Source organism: Pollachius pollachius (assembly GCF_949987615.1).
Source record: "Pollachius pollachius genome assembly, chromosome: 4".
NCBI classification, from domain to species: domain Eukaryota; kingdom Metazoa; phylum Chordata; class Actinopteri; order Gadiformes; family Gadidae; genus Pollachius; species Pollachius pollachius.
Window position 1 is genome coordinate 30354195 of NC_136937.1, and position 18088 is coordinate 30372282.

Below are 18088 nucleotides of genomic sequence, written 5' to 3' on the forward strand. Positions count from 1 at the left end.
GGCTATACATGTAGAAAAATAGCTGGTAATGGTTAGGTCAGTTTTAAAGTGAAACAAAAACTAAAAACTAAATGGGTTGCAAGTTACGAATAAAGTCGGTTATTGTAACCTTGACCTTTTTTAAAATGTTCTTCTTTGAAACAGAAATCAAGGCCGATGGTTAAATTAAGGAGCTAGGCTTGTATATCGACAGCAAAGTCACATCTGTGTATGGGCGTATATGCAGCTCGAAATGTAGAAATGGGTTCCATTTCATCTCTCCAGGTCCTGGTTACATTTCACTCCCCCCCCCCCCCCCCCCCCCCCCCTCCCGATTCCTTTTAGGTAAGCCTTGGAATGGTCTGGGTAACGAGGAGGAATAGTTTATGGTTCAAAGCTCACATTGGGAATATGTTTCTATGCATGAACGTCCAGAGTGCAAAAGATCCAAAATCTATCATACAATCATTGTTGCAGACCCAAAACAAGTTTTAACAAAAATTGATTCTCATCTCTCCCCACATCACTTTAAAATTAAATCTCATCAGCAGTCTTGTCCAATTAAATAACGTATATATTAATAGCTATTATAATAGTGATAATCCAACATTTCGAAACTCTTTCACAATAAAAGCCCTCTTTCTAAAATAGACATCTGGTTACAGTGGTTACGTGTTCCAAGACAAAAATTAAAAAACACGGTTGCTCATTGTTCTTTGGGGGAACGCGATAGGCCAAAAGAAAACAACAATAAACAGACCTGCTCTCTCTCAGGCGTGTTGGTGAAAAGGGCGAACGAGGACGGGGGAGAGCATGAGGGTCATAGTATGCACACTAGATCTCTATGGCAACAGGGGTTTCCAGTCCAACACCACACAGATGACACGGTACGACACCTAAAACATGGAGGGAGGGGAGGGCAGGAAACGCTTTCCTGGATGTGACATATATATTTATATCTACACACACTTTGATGTATAAAAAGCAGTTGTAACTCTGAACGTTAAACCTTTGACAGAATGGAGTCAGCGTTTGATAGCTAATAGAGTCGTATTGAAGTATAGGATGGTAGAAATGACTAATAGTAAAATTCACATTGTCATTCGACGACTACTCCCGTTACTTGAACGAAACGAAAAAAAAGAAAGAAAAAGAAATAGCTCTGTAGAACTCCGTTTACGCAAGTTTGTCGAGAGGTCGGGCTGCGTTCGCGGGGCCAAGCCGAACTCCGCTCATAAACGGTGGTGGTGCATGCAGAGCGCTGTCGCAGCGCGTATGAAATGGCCGCCGCACGTCCCGAGTCCGACCGGCAGTCCTAGCGAGAGACCGTTTGTGGCGAGTTTTCGGAAAAAGTAGATTTAACGTTAATTTGGAATGCCCAAAATTCGGACACGCACTCCCCTCCTCTCGCTTTTGGGAAGTTTTTTGTAATTGAACCGCTGTCTACATCGTCTGTAACATGCATCTGAAGATCAACGGAGCCTTAAGTCGGACCAGGGGCGTAGGAATGAGTTTAACATTGGGGGGGGACACATATCGGAAACCTGACAGATCCGGTATAAGTTTTAGGTGGAACAAATACGCCTGTCTCCGATATTGGAGGGGACACGTCCCCTCCGTCCCCCCCGGTTCCTACGCCCTTGAGTCGGACGGAACGGAGGGTATAATTAGCATACCGCTCGCAAACTACCGCCGTTAGCGGAGACAAAGTCTTTTTTAGGAACCATTTACATCGGGAACAACAGGTGTGCGCATTGACCATTCGAATAAAACCAGATTAACAGAAAACACCTTCAATCTTCCAAAGGTATATATTTTCGACGATTCTGGTTTTAAAGTTTGACCAAAAGTTTGAACCTTATTACAGTGGATACCGTTTACAATCCTTTATCCAACCAATCAAAATCAAAAAACAGTTAGGGGTTGTTTGTTGGGGGGGGGGCGGAGCCTCTTGGAGCTAGGACTCCGGTTGGTGCGCCGGAGACGGGAGCATCTCCGGGCCCCCAGAGACCCCGCCCACTAACGGCTTGTCCGCCCCCGCTTCCCGCTCCTCTGCCATCTGCTCCAGTTCGCTCTGGTCCAGCAGCTCAAAGTCTTCCTCCTCCTCCTCCTCGTCTTCCCCTTGCTCCGCCTCCTTATCCACAGGCCCCGCCCCTTCCGCTTCAAGACCCTGCTCCGGCATGTCCGTCGCGGTTGCCGCGGTAGCATCGACGAGGGGGTCCTTGGCGGGGGGGTCAGCGATGAGGTCGTCGTCATCGTCGATGGTATCCATGGCGCCCGGCGGCGTCTCGCTGGGCAGGAAGTGGGCGGGGGCAGGCTTCTGCTCGTGGTCGGAGCGCCGCAGCGCCGTCAGAGTGTTCTGCACCACGGTGGAGATGGCCGTGCTAACGATCTCCTCGCTGAGCGCCTCCAGGGAGAGCTGGCTGCCGCGGACGCCCTCCCCCTCCGCCTCCACCTCCAACGCCACCTCCACCGCCGCCGCCACCGTTTCCTCTTCCTGTTCTTCCTCGTCTGCTTCCTCTCGGTGCTCAGGGGCGGGTACTTCCACCTCCTTGTCGGTTGGTGTTGCCCCGCCCCCTCCGACCGGCTGGCCGTTCCCGTTGAAGTGCGTGTTGACAAAGTGCAGGGGCGTGGCCAGGTGCTGGAAGAGGAGGCTGGCAGGGCTCAGGGCCTCCCCGTCAGCGGGTGCCCCCGGCTGGGCCACCGAGGCTAGGCTAGTCCCTGGTCCCGGCCCCGGCCCCGGGGCCGGGCGGGAGTGGAGCAGGCTGCCGGGCTCCACAGACGGGAGCTCCTCCACAGAGGGGAACTCGGGCAGGTCTCTCAGGTAGGCCTCGTCCGGGTCGCTGTGCAGGCTCTGCTGGTCCAGGTCTGGGAACGGGGAGGGTGGGGTGAATTATGAACAGTTCTCCTCAGACAACCGTTTGTGAATCAAAACATACTAACTTTTACAAATTGTAAATCAAATCATTCTAACCGATTGACCCCCCCATTCTGAAAAAGACGACTTATCAGAATGTATACAATAACCAACTAAGTTTAACTTGACGTTTTTCTTGAAATGACGATAAGTAAAGTATTTGTGGATTCGTCTTCCCGAACAAAAGGTTTTTTCAGAGCAGTATTCGAGATTCTAACAACCTAACTCCACCAACCGCTGCACCCCAAAAACACTTCCTCAAATCGGTTAGCTTGATGAAAGCCGGACGTCGGCCCGTTACCTTCGGAGACGTCCGTGAGTTGGGGCGTGGTCGCCCGGGAAACGGAGAACCCCCCGCTCTCCAAGATGGAGGCTTCCTCGTCGGACAGCTCGGAGTCTGTGATGGCCATGGCCAGGGCCGTGGTCTTCACGTCCACCTGAACACCGACACGGCGGGAGTTAGTGACGCCGACATAGCTTGAGGGAACTCCATATCAAGCTGCACGCTAGCTGGAAGCTAGCTGTGTAGCTCACTGCATGAGAACCATAATATGCTTGCTCTTTGTCTCTAGCTGTATGCTAACCGTATGTGAGCTCTGTGTGGCTAGCCGTATGCTAGGCCTGTGTGGCTAACTGTATGCTAGCTGTGTTGCTAGCTGTAGGCTAGCTGTGTGGCTGGCAGTATGCTAGCTCTGTGTTGCTAGCCATATGCTAGCTTTGTGTTGCTAGCTTTAGACTAGCTCTGCGTTGCTAGCTGTATGCTGGCTCTGTTGTTAGCCATACACTAGCTCTGTGTAGTGATCCATACTCAAGCTTTGTGTTGCTAGCCACCTACTATAGAAGAACCTATAGAAGCGTCGGTGTGGAGTGTGTGTGTGGATGATGGCTGTCTGGCTGATTGGACTCTGGGGCTGGGTCAGGCTGCACACCCGTGCCGCTTTGGTTTGTCCTGTGTGCCCTGATTTCTCATTACTCTCCGCCATCAACACACACACACACACACACACCCCCCAGGGCTGTGTTCATTGGACCCACCGTGGGGGCGAAGCAGGACAGCTCCTCCTCGCTCTCGCTCTCCGTCTCGGCCCTGGGCTCTCCCCCTTCCTCCGTCTCCTTCCTCACCTCTGGGGGGGGACGAAAGACATTGCAGACAGTGAGCAAACACACAAACACACATGTTGATGAAGCAAACAACGGAAACTAGATGTTTCAACATTTGTCAACTGAAATTGCCTTTTCCAAAAAAAAGAAAACACAAACACACACACACAAACAATTTATGTTATTGTTTTTGAAAAGCCTAAAAAAAAAACATAACTGAATGTGTCCCAATGTTATTTGGTCATTATTGGGTTAATTGCTATCCAACTCCTAGATTTCTCCCCGTCCCACCGGGTTTTGGAAGTTAGTTTGAACTATACTACTTTTGTCAGGGATTCAATAGCCACAAGGCCCCTCCCAGCTAACCCCTTCTATGGGGGCTGTGATTGGCTGAGGGCCCTCGAGGGAGAAACTGATTGGCGGAGGGGGGCCGCCACTCACTCTTCTTGTCGTGCTTGCGGCGGTCCGGGTCTCCCTTCATGCTGTAGTCCAGCTTCATGAGGATGGGCTCCAGTCCCGTGTACATCTTCTGGATCAGCTCGTGGTACACCACCAGAGGCCACACCAGCACGCTCAGCACTGTGCACGCACACACACACACACACACACAGTGGAATAAGTATTGCGATCAAAATGGATGCTTTGTATGTATGCATCAATAGTGGCTCGACACGCACCATATTTTTAGATCAAATTCTCTCTCCCTCTCCCTCTTTATATACCTCTCTCTCTCTCAATATGTACCTCTCTCTCGAATATACCTCTCTCTCTCTCTCTCTCAATATATACCTCTATCAATCTCTCAATATATACCTCTAACTCTCTGAATACATACCTTCCTCTCTCTCAAGAAATCTGTATTCACTTACTAACCGACATAATAATCCTAACTAATCATGTCACGTTAAATACAGCAGATGGGATCGCCCTTATTGTACAAAGAGAAACAAGACCCTCATAAGGAACTGAGTGTTCACAACGTGTCATCTCAGTAACCGAAACCCGGCAGTTGGCAGTAGACCCAACGTCACAGTATCAATATTAACACTGGCAGGGGACCAGGAACGCTGCCAGGTGGCTCACCTATGATATACGAGATCATGATGCCCGGCACGTAGTGGCCCAGTAGGGCCAGTACCAGGGAGCCACTGGTCATCACCATGCAGAACTGGGCAGAAGAGGGAAGGACAAACACACCACGTTTAATTCAAGTCAAATCTGGGTCACGGCTGGCGGCTACGCAATCCTGGCACTCACACCAACTAAGCGTTGGGTATTTTTTTGTATATTTGTTTAACACAGTTCTCGAAAGGCCCTTTTCCAGGAAGGCAACTTAATTATTAACTATTGGGATGCGGCCAGCAATGCAAGCTGGAGGCTGATTTCACTGCGAGTATAAACCTGCAATGCTTGTATATCCTGCCATGCTAGCCAGCGTGTAATATAACTGCCACATTTAAAAGGTTTCCCCTACTTGCTTGCCCCGTCATGCTAGCTACTTCTGCTAACGTTATCCTCCTACTTAAAATAAAAGTACCCTACAGCAATATAGCATTAAGGGCGGTCTAACATCACTACTTATACAACCAGTCATGCTAGCTTGCGGGTATCTCCGAACATCAGCGATGGGAATAACGGCGTTATAAATAACGGCGTTATTTTTTTCAGTTACTTTTTTTTCAGTTATTTTTTTTAACTTCCCATCCTTGTACGCAGTTACCGTTACTGACTTTTCTTTTTCACTTTCCACGGTTAACGTGTCACTTTATAATTTGTAACGGAGTAACTAATTTCGTAACTTTTTGGGGGAAGTAACTGTAACTAATTACTTTTTTTAAAGAAGGTACTTGCCCAACACTGCCTAACACTACTCTGAGAGTTCACCTCGACTCTGCATAGAAACCAATGCACAGCCACCATTGAATGTTGTACGTCCTGGCACTTGCACATTGCACTTATTCAAGGTACTTAATTGTGTAGCATCTACAGTAGCTGCTATCGTTGCTTTACACGGGGAATGGGTTAGCCTAGCGTTTGTAATACTTGCACTTGGTTCTATGAACATCTTTACTGTACCGACAGAGATATATTGTTTCACTTCTTATGTACTTACTGTAACAAATGCACTTCTTGTAAGTCGCTTTGGATAAAAGCGTCTGCTAAATGCCCTAAATGTAAATGTAAATGTACTCTGGTGCTAGCCTGAGGGCTAGCTGCGGTACCTTGAGGTGGTGCTGCCGCTTGTACTGCAGGGTCTCCTGCAGGTAGAGGCGGCAGGTCAGGTAGCTCTCGGCCAGGTGGTGGCTCAGCTCCGGCACGCTGAGCAGCCGTGGCTCCACGCCCATGCTAGCTCTGCAGGACGCGGAAACCCAGGCGCACGGAGACACAAACACAAGCACGGGCGCACAAACACACACAGGGGCACACACATGCGCACAATTATGTAAGTGGTAGACATGCTTCAAGCGATGGACGTCGTTGTTAAAGGGGGTTAAAAGTGCGTTACAACATAGTGTAATGTATGATGAAGGAGTAGAGTCTTACAGGCAAACATTACTCACTCAAACAGACGGCGGCATAGCATTTCTAGACACAATTATAACTAATGTCTGATGGATGCTCCCGTCGTGGTCATTGGAGAAAACTATAGCTGGGCACAAATGTCACCGCTATGGCAAGAGCGAATGACTGAGGGCCATGTGATAAGGATTAGATCAATAATTTCCACGTCAATATGACGTTGACAATACACAATCTTTCGGTTTCAGAGCAACCTCGACGCTAACCCCACTCGACAAAACTCATTGACATTGTCGAATTTCCTTCACACATGACTCTATACAGATTGCTACGATGGTTAGCGATGAGGTGTGTGCAGGCGGTTTTGGATACAGGTGAACATGTATGTGTGTATACACACCTGAGTACCGGGATGACTCCGGTAGACGGAACTGTAGTGTACATGGGGAGAGAAGGTGGACAAAAGAATAATCTTCAAATAAAAATCATTCAAAATATTTAAGCCTCAATTTAAAGCTGGTGTGAATACCAGTTTCAAACAGGACATAATCGTGTTATAATTATTCTAGGGTTCATGACAGTACTTACTGATGCACCTTCCTCAAGTTTCTCAGTGCTCTTCATCACAGCACACATCAAGATAACCTTTCTCAAATATATGCAGTTAAAGAGTAAATAACATATTTGCCTTCCAATGAATTATGATATCATAATGGTCGCATATATTCAAATTCTATAGCGGTAGGCTTTGATGAAAACTTAAAAAACTTCAGAAATTGTTCCTTCGTTCAATCTAGTTTAACTGTACTTTGTCCCCCTCGCACCACAACAAAAGCCCAGTCCAAAACGACGCGATCAGACATCATTTTAACCCGCTAAACTGAGTATCGGGTTGGGCCATCGGTCGGTAACCCTAGCCCGATGCTATCAAGATGTCGTTTCTGGGGCGCTTTGTCCCATATGGCGTGGGTCCGGAGTCCACACACCTGCGCCGACCCAGAGGAACACAGCCTATAGCGTACCTTTCATGAGCGGGAGCTTGTGCTTCCATCGGTCCAACAGGAGCAGTCCCAGCAGAGTCACACTCAGGAGGAACACAGGCCTCAAGGAAGTGGAGGACAGGAGCCTGTTGTTGACAAGCGCGCGCGCACGCGCACGCACGCACACACACACACACACACAGTCCAAGTTCATTATAGGGGCCTACTATTCAAACTTCACATTACATTGTATGTGCCAATCTCCAGAATTTCTACTTCTGTTGTGACTGGGAACATTTATGAACACAACAGCCGCAGCTCGGGTTACCTGTAGGGAATAGCGGCGAATAAAGACGGCCAATGACAGGTGGTCTGCAGGCCGGGGCAGGACGAGGCTGCACGGTGTGTGTGTGTGTGTGTGTATGTGTGTTATCGTTATTCATAACCCTTCAGAAACAAAAGACGCAAAGACACTCGCGTCTCTGGTTCATAAACCACTTATATTCGCTACACAAGCAGGACTGGAGACTTTCGATTGTTTAACCAGTGCGGGAAGGAAGTAACTTCAACAAAAAAATGATGCTGCATTACTCCCCGTTAGCTCAAGCTAACGACACGGGGATTAGGTCACTTATCTCGACGCTTACTAAACCCGCAGCACTCGACTCATCCTCCAATCGGCCGATCACCTCCCAAAGGTAGGGCGGTCGACGCACAGTTTAGCAAACGATGACATATGCGGGATCGATAACCACACTTCGATTTACCAGAATAAGGTGTTTAGAGTCAGGGCCACGAAGATGCTGTGCAGCGGCCTCTCCCAAACAAGAAGCCTCTGCAGCCATGAAATCAGCGGCTCGTAGGGCGACAGCCAGCCCTGGAGGCTCTCCCGCAGGCCGAGCAGCTCCGCACTGCCCTCCTCGCAGGCGTCGTGCTCCGCCGCGCCGGGGGGGAACAGCGACTCCAGTCCGACCGAAGAGGAGGTGTTCGACGGGCGTCTGGCCTCCTCTCCACTCGCCATGTTTTTACCCACTTCGTCGTAGTGTTGTTTTGGAGATCACGGGGCTAGAGAGATGGGCGGATGATGAGCACATCTGACACAGGCCCATGAACTAGAAAAAAAGAAAAAAAAGAGGCGTCACGTGTTTCCTTGTTTACGGTTTTGGCGTTGCGCGGCGCGTGGGAGCGGGCAACAGCACCCCCGTGTGGTGGGAAGAGGGCACTGCACGGCTAAGTGTTACGTAATGGCCAAGCCCTTGGGGTATGGTTGCAGGATTGCTATGGTGGCTCATTGCTGTCATCATACAAACAACACGTAAAACGAATTCATTGAGTCGTTGGGAAATAAAAACACAAAATCAATTGCACACGTTATACAAATGTATTGTTTATTTTATGACAGTAATGTACAACAAATTAAATCGAGATCAATTTGATCAAACGCATAAAATACAGACACTGTTCTACACACTTTAAAGATGACAAGATGCCCTGCACAGCAGTCCACAGTGTCCATTTCCCTCCGTTAGCATAAAAACAGCTAGCCTGCTCGATAAGGTGGCGTTACAAAAGTGACCGCAGTTAAGACATGAAGGATTCATCTTCCAAGACATCTCCTGGGATCTCCTTCCAGCCTGGGGTATTGCCATTCCTTGGAAGACGGACAAAGACAAGTACTCGGTCACAATGTGTAATATTTCAAATAGCTCCTAGCTCAAAATAACCTGGCCCTTTCTGTAAGTCATACGGAGCGATAGGGATTTCAATGTTGTTAACAATAAAATGTGATACTGTAACTGATATATTCTGCACATAACGTATAATGGCTAGTTAGTCAATTAGCCAGTTAGCCAGTTAGCCAGTTAGCCAGTTAGCCGGTTAGCGTGGCCAGCACACTTTCATTCAGTCGTCTTCAAGCGAAAGTCTCGGCCTTCCAACGGGAAGGGGCTCCTCTTACACGACGCGTCTTTAAAAGGGTATTTTGTACACCATGTACCGTGACTAGTCCTCAGAGAAGAAATGCCGTCGACGTGCTCGGCGCTGGAAGAACTCTCCTGTTGCTCCCGTGAACCCACAAGTGTCACACCACAGAGGTCGCGACCCTAACGGAGTGTGAGGGTGGCGGTGACACATGTCTGTGTGTGTCTGTTAGTGTGTGTGTGTGTGTGCGCGCGTGCGTGCGTGTGTGTGTGTGCATGTGTGTGTGTGTGTGTGTGCATGTATGCGTGCGTGTGTGTGTGTGGCATGTTTGTGTGTGCATGTTTGTGTGTGTGTGTGTGTGTGCGCGCTCGTGTATCTGTGCGTGTGTATGTCTATGTGTTGGGGGGGTACCTGCCTGCTGCGAGACCCAGGGTGGTAGGGTGGGGGCCGGGGGGGGGGACAGGACGTTTAAGGGAAGGTCAGGGGTCAGGGACGGGCTGTTCTTACGACAGCAGGCAGTCTATCCCCGCCGGCGCCAGCACCATGCCCTGGAGGATGTCGGAGAGGGAGATGATCCCCCGCACCACGCCCCCGGAGTCCACCAGAACCAGCCGGTGGACCTGGGCGAGAGAGGGGGAGAGAGAGGGGGAGAGAGAGAGAGGGGGAGAGGGAGGGAGGGGGAGGGAGAGAGAGAGAGAGGGGAGAGAGGGAGAGAGAGAGAGAGAGGAGAGAGAGGGGGAGAGAGAGAGAGAGAGAGGGAGAGAGAGAGGGGAGAGAGAGGGGGAGTGAGGGGGAGAGAGAGGGGGAGAGAGAGAGAGAGAGGGAGAGAGAGGGGGAGAGGGAGAGAGAGAGAGGGAGAGAGGGGGAGAGAGAGGGGGAGAGAGAGAGAGAGAGAGAGAGAGGGAGAGAGAGAGAGGGGGAGAGAGAGGGGGAGAGAGAGAGAGAGGGAGAGGGAGGGAGGGGGAGAGAGGGAGGGAGGGGGAGGGAGAGGGAGGGAGGTAGAGATACAGCAGAAGAGACAGGGGGGGTGAGAGGTAGAGTTTTAGAGGGAGAAAGAGGTAGAGGTATAGATACCATATGTAACACACACGTTTGTGGTAAGCGATAGGTACTACGTGTCATATGTAATGCAGTACATAGTACACGGTACGCGGCGTGTAGAGAATGTAACGACCAGAGCACAGCACGTCGTATGTACTCTGTCGTAAGTGAACTGTAGCATGTGACCAATGTGATGTCACACGTCACAAAGCGGGCCGCAGTTTTACACAAACACCCCCCAGCGGACCGGAGACTAAGCCCCGCCCACCTCTGCCTGGACGATGCGCTCCACGATGGCGTCCAGCGTCTCGTGGGCGTAGCACGTGATCACGCCCTCCACGAAGCACATGCGTCTCACCACCGCCTCCCGCATGCTCATGTGCAGGTTGTTGTACGTCTTCTGGGCCGCCAGATTCTGAGCATGTTCGGAGGAAACGAAAACGATAACGTCGTCGACGTTATCGTTTTATATACATATATATATATATATATACACTTTATTGGGCATTGAGGTGTTGAGGCGTGTAGCATGCGCTCTCGTCCATGGGGACACAAGGAACTACTCTGAAATTCGGATCAGAATTCGGAAAATCAAATCGAATTCAAAAATGTTCGGGATGTAGCATCTTTCCGAATCAGCACACAGTAAGTACAATAAGTTACATTCATTTATTTTTCACTACTAAGGATTCAACAGCTCTTTATACATTATTTGAATAAATGTTTTTGTGTAGTATTCTTTTCTATTTCTGATGACATTGGGATTTATGAATGATAATATAAAGAAATACTACAGGACTAGTCTTTGGTACTCACAATCACGTCAAACCGGGAATACAGAGCCACTACTTTTCCTAAAAGGGAACAAAAGAAAAACCCAAACTTAAAACCTTCAACTTAATTCGGTCATACTAGTGAGTCATTCCGCAGACCAAAGCAGGTGATTTCATCCAAAGCGCCTGACAATAAATTCAGAAATTTCCCTAATGAACAGGTTTGGGGGTTTAAGGAGACATCTTTTCTCCGGAATGCACCACAAGTTAGGGATGCAGACATCGGGGTTCGAACCCAGAACCTTTCGGCTCGGAGTCGTACTCCCTTACCCACGGCTGGGCCGATCCTACCCCTCTTGGCCCTAAGGACATAGTACCCTGCTCGTCCACCACCGGCAGGGCAGACACCCTCCGCTCCACGAACACAGCGAGGGCGTCGTGCACGCTGGCCGTCTGCGCGATGGTGGCGATGTTCCGGAACGTTCCGATCCCCAGATCCTGGATTGACCGGTGGATGAACTCCGGCTTCGGGACCGTCCGACCCTGGCGGGGGAATATTATTATTTCGTTAGCCTCGTAGCAAAATTGCCGAAGTCATATTTTTGTTTGAAGGTTCATCTCGTGTTTAGCGGAAAAAACGCTGGCGTCAAATAGATGACTTAGGCAGATAGTGATTATGGAATGTATAAAGCACTCTGATTGGCTCAGGATATAGCCAATGAGGCACAGCGAATCAGCAGCGTTGGGAGAGCGGAGTTAAGTTAGCTATCACAATCGGCCAAAGGCCAAAATAGGACTTGGGCAATTATGCTATAAGCTTAACGATTTGTATCTAGTGTTACTTATCAATATTATTATTATTATTATTATTATTATTAATCAAGTCAAATGTAGAAGACTAGGAAAGACTCTAGCTGACTTTGACTTTGTTGTTTGCTGACTTTGTGATGTGCTCCGGTTATTTTGCGTGTTTAGCTCCCGTTGTCCATCACTAATTAGCAAGGGTGTTTGAATGGGCTCACGAAGATGTGCAGGAACTTGAGGATCCTCTTGTGGGTGAGGATGTGAAGGACGTTCCCCGTCTCGGGGTTGAGGACGGGCAGTCTGTGGATCTTATACTTCAGAAGATAGTAGATGGCGTCGTACAGACTGCAAGGGGTGGAGGAGGGTGGGGCAGACAGTAGAAAGGCAGGGTAGACATTCAGGGCATTTAGCAGACACTTTTATCCAAAGCGACTAACAATAAGTACATTTGTCAGAAGAAAGAAAAACGATAATATGTCGCTGTCGGTACAGAAAGGATGTTCATAGAAACAAGTGCCAAGCACTAACAATCAGTAGGTTAACCTTTTCCCTGTGTACAAAAAAGATAGCTAGGATAAGATGCTACACAATGCTAAGTACTATTTTTAAGTGCACAGTTTGTGGTCGACAAAAGCTGTAAACTGTCGACCCTCTAGCAGTGAACGGAAATGTCGGATGGCAAGGTGAAGTGCAAGCAGCTCCCGGTCAAACGTGCTGTACTTGCGTTCAGGCGGGCGTAGCTGGCGGCTAAAGAAAGCAAGCGGTTGCCAGGCACCATCCACCCACTGCTCGTGCACACCGCCCACTGCATAGTCCGAAGCGTCTGTTGTGATGGCAATGGGCGCATCAGGTGATGGGTGTGCCAGCATCGTCGCTTTGGCCAACGCGGCCTTTGCATCCATGAACGCTTTGTCTCTCTCCGAGGACCAATCCACCAGATGTTTTGGTATTTTCCCCCTCAAGGCCTCATGCAGGGGGCACATGATTGCAGCAGCTCTGGGAATGAAGCGGTGGTAAAAGTTCACCATTCCCAGGAACTCCTGCAGGGACCTCACTGTGACGGGCCGTGGGAAGTTCGAGATCGCGTCAACCTTAGATGGGAGTGGCACGGCCCCGCCCTTGGTGACTCGATGTCCCAGGAAGTCGATGGTGGTCAACCCAAACTGGCACTTAGCTGGGTTGATGATAAGTCCGTGCTGGCTGAGACGCTCGAAGAGGATCCGCAGGTGGGCCAGGTGTTCGGTTTTGGAGGTACTGGCCACGAGGATGTCGTCCAGGTACACAAACAGGAAAGGCAGATCACGTAGTACAGAGTCCATGAGGCGCTGGAATGACTGGGCGGCGTTTTTCAGGCCGAAAGGCATCCTCAAGAACTCAAACAGTCCAAAAGGGGTGATCACTGCTGTTTTGGGCACATCGAGCTGTTGGACAGGAACCTGGTGGTATCCACGGACGAGGTCCACCTTCGAAAAAAAAACTTTGCCAGCCAGGTGTGCTGAAAAATCCTGGATATGAGGCACTGGATAGCGATCTGGCGTTGTAGCGTCGTTAAGCCTGCGGTAATCGCCGCAGGGGCGCCACCCGCCGGCGGGCTTTGGAACCATGTGGAGAGGCGAAGCCCACGGGCTGCTGGAGCGGCGGATGATGCCAAGGCGTTCCATGCTGTCAAACTCAGCCCTGGCAATGGCCAGCTTGGCTGGGTCTAGTCGTCGTGCCCGGGCGTAGACAGGCGGGCCATTGGTGGCGATGTGGTGCTCCACTCCATGCTTGGCCGTAGATGAAGAAAAGGTGGGCTGTGTGAGCACTGGAAACTCTGCGAGCAGGCGATGAAACTCGTCGGCCTGCGAGAGCACGCTAGACAGTCTGATGGAGTCCAAACCACTGAGAGCGCAGGTGTATGAAGAAAACGTGGTGTCGTCAATCAAACGACGGTTTTTGACATCCACCAGCAGCCCATAAGCGCATAGACAGTCCGCACCCAGGAGGGGGACAGCCACTTCGGCTGTGATTAAGTCCCAGCTAAACCGCTGACCGCCAAAACATAGTGCAACGTGTCGAGTGCCATAAGTGCGTATGGGGCTACCATTAGCAGCCTCCAGGGGGGGGCCAAATCCATCCGCCAGGATGTCCAGTGGTAATGCAGGCAGAATGCTCCTCTGTGCGCCGGTGTCACACAGGAAACGGCGCCCGGAGATGGTGTCCTGGATGAACAGCAGCCTGCCAGTGCGGCCGACACTCAAAGCCACTACTGAGCGCCGGCCCTGGCGTTTCCAGTCCCCCTGAAGCTGCAAGGTGGTAGGCATTTCTTGGCCCTGGAGCCGAATTTAGTGTGGTAAAAACACAGGCTTGTGTCAGAACGTTGCCGGTGCGAAACTGTAGCCACTGCAGTGAGCGCTGAGTCACCAGGGAGCGGGGCGGCGGTGTGAGGGACTTGGGCCGAGTTGGTTGCAATGGCGTACCCAGGATGGAGCGCAGCAGCAGTCATGCCAGGGTGTTGAACAGCCAGAAAAAACCTGTCAGCCTCCTCTGCCAGCGCGCGGCAATCAGTGATGGCAGTGTTGGCCAAAGCAGCCCGTACCTGAGACGGGAGTTGACGCAGGAAGAGCTGGACGAAGAGGAAATCAGGCCTGTGCTCTCCAAGCAGATCGAACATCCTGTCCATAAGTTCAGACGGTTTGCTGTCGCCCAAGCCTTGCAGAGAAAATAGCCGGCTAGCCCTCTCAGCATCAGAAAGTTCAAAAGTCTTCAGCAGGTGAGCCTTGAGTGCTGTATACTTATTCTCTGCAGGGGGATGTTTCAGGAGACTAACCACTCTTGTTGCTGTTGAACTGCCGAGGGCCGACACTACATAGTAGTATTTGGTGGTGTCCGCGGTAATTTCACGCAACGCGAACTGTGCCTCAGTCTGCGCGAACCAAGCAGAAGCCGACGACTCCCAGAACTCCGGGAGTTTCAATGAAACAGCATTCGTCGACATAGTTGTTCGGTGTGTCACTGGAATGCGTCCAGCAGACAAACGTCGGGGTCACCAGTGTGGAAATCGTGATTTGATAAAAGAAGCGATTTCTCACGTTGACAACGCAACGGCGTGTCATTTATTGTTGCTCACCAAACCGGAATAAACAAACCGCGCCGTTGTCATCACAACCAAAACAGGTCCCCTTCCTTAAAGAGACAGCGTCCCTTATATTGGAACACAATAACATGTCGTGCAGAACGCACGACTGATGATAAGCATAACAAGGATAATAAGGGAATATATATCAAGGGAAATAAATGTAACACACAGTATGGGGAATTGTTTCCATAATGTCCACTACAACAGCATACAATAAGTATGCAGAGAAGACATTAGAGTTTAATAGAACCACAGAGAATAGAATGCAGTGGTGTTGGGTAGAGTAGAGTAGGGTGAATATAAGTAAGGTAGAACAAAAAACTAAAACAAAATCTTTACTGAAAGTGACGTTAAGGCTCTCTGTATGTCTCTTTGTCTGTCTGTCTGGACTCACCTGGCTTTGGGAGAAATGCTGATCAGGAATTGATGGGAATACTGCAGGTAGATATCTGGAGAGAGAGAGAGACAGAGCGTTAGAGAGAGAGCGTTAGAGAGAGAGAGAGAGAGAGAGAGAGAGAGACAGACAGACAGACAGACAGACAGACAGACAGACAGACAGACAGACAGACAGACAGACAGACAGACAGACAGAGGCACAGAGTTAGAGAGGCAGACAGACAGAAAGACAGACAGACACAGAGAGAGACAAAGAGGGACTGACAGAAAGATACAGAGAGAGAGACAGAGAGAGAGAGAGAGAGAGAGACAGAGAGAGACAGAGAGAGACTGTTCTGAATGAACAGACTACTGCTATTGGAAGTCATATCTTAACCGTGTCATTTTAGGTATCTTGTTAAACATTTTATCTATGTTTTAACAAGATACCTATCTACATTTTTTTATCTATATTTTAGCCATCACACGTCATCAAACGCACAACCCTTTGTTGGCCCCATGTCAGTTATTTACTTTGAAAGGAATCACCTCTCCATGTCTCAATCTTGTGACTCTCCAGCTCATAGATCTGAACCTGCAATGGGACAACACACGACTTAAACAATCATCGGTACAATTAGAGCGATGTGGGGAGAGAGGGATAGCAGGAAAGATCAGAAGAGAGCCATTTTGATTTTGATACTAAACAACCTGAAAAAACTCCCCTTCCTCTCTGCTCCCTCCCTCCTTACGTTTCTCTACCATTGAGAAGTGTTGCATTACACACACCTGTGATTGCCAGGACAGACTGACTCCCTCAACCAATCAGGGTGGAGATTCCCTGATTGGTCAGAAGTGAGCTGGGAGCTGTCTAATGGTGGGATCCAGATGCCTCGCGACACCAGCCTTCCAAGTTTCAAGTGGAGAAATCTCCCAGCTTTCCTGCGGCATTTCACAGAGGCACGCCCTCTTTTGGTTGGGCCCCCTCGGAATAACACAACGACTAGCCAACTCCATGGCACAATCACATTGACGAACGGTAACGCTATAAGTGCTCCGAGACCGGAAAAGACGTCACAAGTGCAACTCGGCAGGCTGTTGTCTGAGTGAATCTAGATCACACTATGAATTCCAAGTCGGCTCAAACAGAGGTCTTATTACCTACTACTACTATTGATTATAAATCGTTGTGCGTATCGACATATCACACAAAGTGCGGTAGTGTGTGTGTGTGTGTGTGTGTGTGTGTGTGTGTGTGTGTGTGTGTGTGTGTGTGTGTGTGTGTGTGTGTGTGTGTGTGTGTGTGACTGCGGGGCTTACCATAGGAGATTTATAATAGTGATGCAGGATGTTGATGAAATCGGTGATGGTCAACATGCCTGCAATGGGAAAGAGATTTCAATTAGGCCCCTGGTTGGCGCTGGAGATTGAGCCAACTGTCAGTTGCCATGGTTTTCACTTCAGTATCTTACCCACAAACCTTTGCAGCTTGCTGTCCCATAAGGGGGCAGCTCTGAGGCCGTTTGCCACCAGGGCAAAAAACGCCTTCTTGACCTACAGATTCGTAAAAAAATGATAAAATTAATACAGAAAGCAAAAAGTTTTCTTTCAGATTTTCATTGACCTAATTGTTTTTTCTGTGCAGAAAACGTTATATATTTACCACATTTCAAAACAAATACAACATCATCATAAAAGGGAGAAGAACAAGAGAAAGAAGAAAGGGAAAAATAAGAAACATACAGAAAGAAAAATACATACAAAATACAAAAAAGAAATAACAGATAACAATAACAGATAGGCTTCATACAATCCTTCAGGCTCTGCGCATTGTTATGGATGGTTAACGTGAACCAGCCCAGCCCTTACCTGTAACTTGGTGTCGAACACGACCAGTTTGCAGCTGGTTGGAATGGCGTCATAGCAAGTGTGGCTTTTCATGAAGTTCAGGTACACAGCGTCATCATGCTCTGCACGGACAGGACGAGATCCGAGGGTCATTGCATTGGGAACGCGCTTGCGTGTGCACCAACCTGCAGCACGCCACCCACGCGCACTACCACACTTGAGTGTTGTCAACAAAACGCACGTGCACACACACGGGGTCAAATGAGAAATGCATTGAGAAAAATGTAGTATTATGATAGCATGTTCGCTTTCGGCCTACCTGTATTCGGTTGTTCCTGTTTCTGCTGTTTAACGGGACCTTCGCGACGAATAAAAGCAACACATTAAACATTTTTTATATTGCAAAAAAACAAAACAAGGCATGACATTGGCCTGCATACTATTGAGCACTTATTATTCCATAGTTAGACTGCGCAAATAATTGCGTTTTATTTTCACATTCCCTTTATTTTTAAATATATCCAGAGCGGTGCAAACAAAACAATTTCTCCCTCGACGTTAATAAAGGACCACTAATGTCTAGCCTACCTGAGAATGAGGCTCCATGCTCCTTATGCGCGTCCATGAAACGCTCCCTAGCCTCGAGATAAGGCTTGTATTACGCGTGCAGTTTGGCCGTCTATTCCGCAGGAGCACACGAGTCGTGCGAGCC

At 49.1% G+C, this 18088-nt stretch overlaps 2 protein-coding genes across 3 annotated transcripts; both read right to left on the reverse strand.

Annotated features, from left to right (window-relative positions):
- Positions 1–319: 319 nt before the first annotated feature.
- retreg2 (reticulophagy regulator family member 2) lies at positions 320–8590 on the reverse strand. Its single transcript, XM_079735856.1, has 9 exons — positions 8265–8590; positions 7540–7643; positions 6918–6948; positions 6220–6349; positions 5081–5165; positions 4439–4576; positions 3932–4020; positions 3198–3333; positions 320–2847 (listed from the first exon to the last, which is right to left on the reverse strand). The coding sequence occupies exons 1-9, from the start codon at positions 8516–8518 to the stop codon at positions 1937–1939; spliced, it is 1878 nt and encodes a 625-aa protein (XP_079591982.1). The 5' UTR covers positions 8519–8590; the 3' UTR covers positions 320–1936.
- A 274-nt stretch (positions 8591–8864) lies between these two features.
- Positions 8865–18088, reverse strand: prkag3a (protein kinase, AMP-activated, gamma 3a non-catalytic subunit). 2 transcript variants are annotated; one of them, XM_079735278.1, is made up of 12 exons: positions 17965–18088; positions 17696–17734; positions 17398–17498; positions 17001–17082; positions 16849–16907; positions 16078–16123; positions 15548–15602; positions 12254–12380; positions 11609–11774; positions 11275–11312; positions 10727–10873; positions 8865–10037 (listed from the first exon to the last, which is right to left on the reverse strand). In XM_079735278.1, the coding sequence occupies exons 1-12, from the start codon at positions 17999–18001 to the stop codon at positions 9921–9923; spliced, it is 1014 nt and encodes a 337-aa protein (XP_079591404.1). In that variant the 5' UTR covers positions 18002–18088; the 3' UTR covers positions 8865–9920. The 2 variants fall into 2 exon arrangements, with proteins under 2 accessions (XP_079591404.1, XP_079591403.1); XM_079735277.1 differs by having other exon boundaries at positions 16063–16123.

Bases quoted from the DNA above. Each gene is read 5' to 3' on its own strand.
- retreg2 (XM_079735856.1), bottom strand. From the start codon at position 8,518: ATGGCGAGTGGAGAGGAGGCCAGACGCCCGTCGAACACCTCCTCTTCG. The intron at 6,949-7,539 runs GTACGCTATAGG...TGTACACTACAG, and splicing joins CAAGCTCCCGCTCATGAAAG to TTCCGTCTACCGGAGTCATC. The intron at 5,166-6,219 runs GTACCGCAGCTA...TCTTCTGCCCAG, and splicing joins AGCGGCAGCACCACCTCAAG to TTCTGCATGGTGATGACCAG.
- prkag3a (XM_079735277.1), bottom strand. From the start codon at position 18,001: ATGGACGCGCATAAGGAGCATGGAGCCTCATTCTCAG. The intron at 17,735-17,964 runs GTAGGCTAGACA...TTCGTCGCGAAG, and splicing joins GCATGGAGCCTCATTCTCAG to GTCCCGTTAAACAGCAGAAA. The intron at 15,603-16,062 runs GTAAATAACTGA...CTCTCTCTCCAG, and splicing joins GAGAGGTGATTCCTTTCAAA to ATATCTACCTGCAGTATTCC.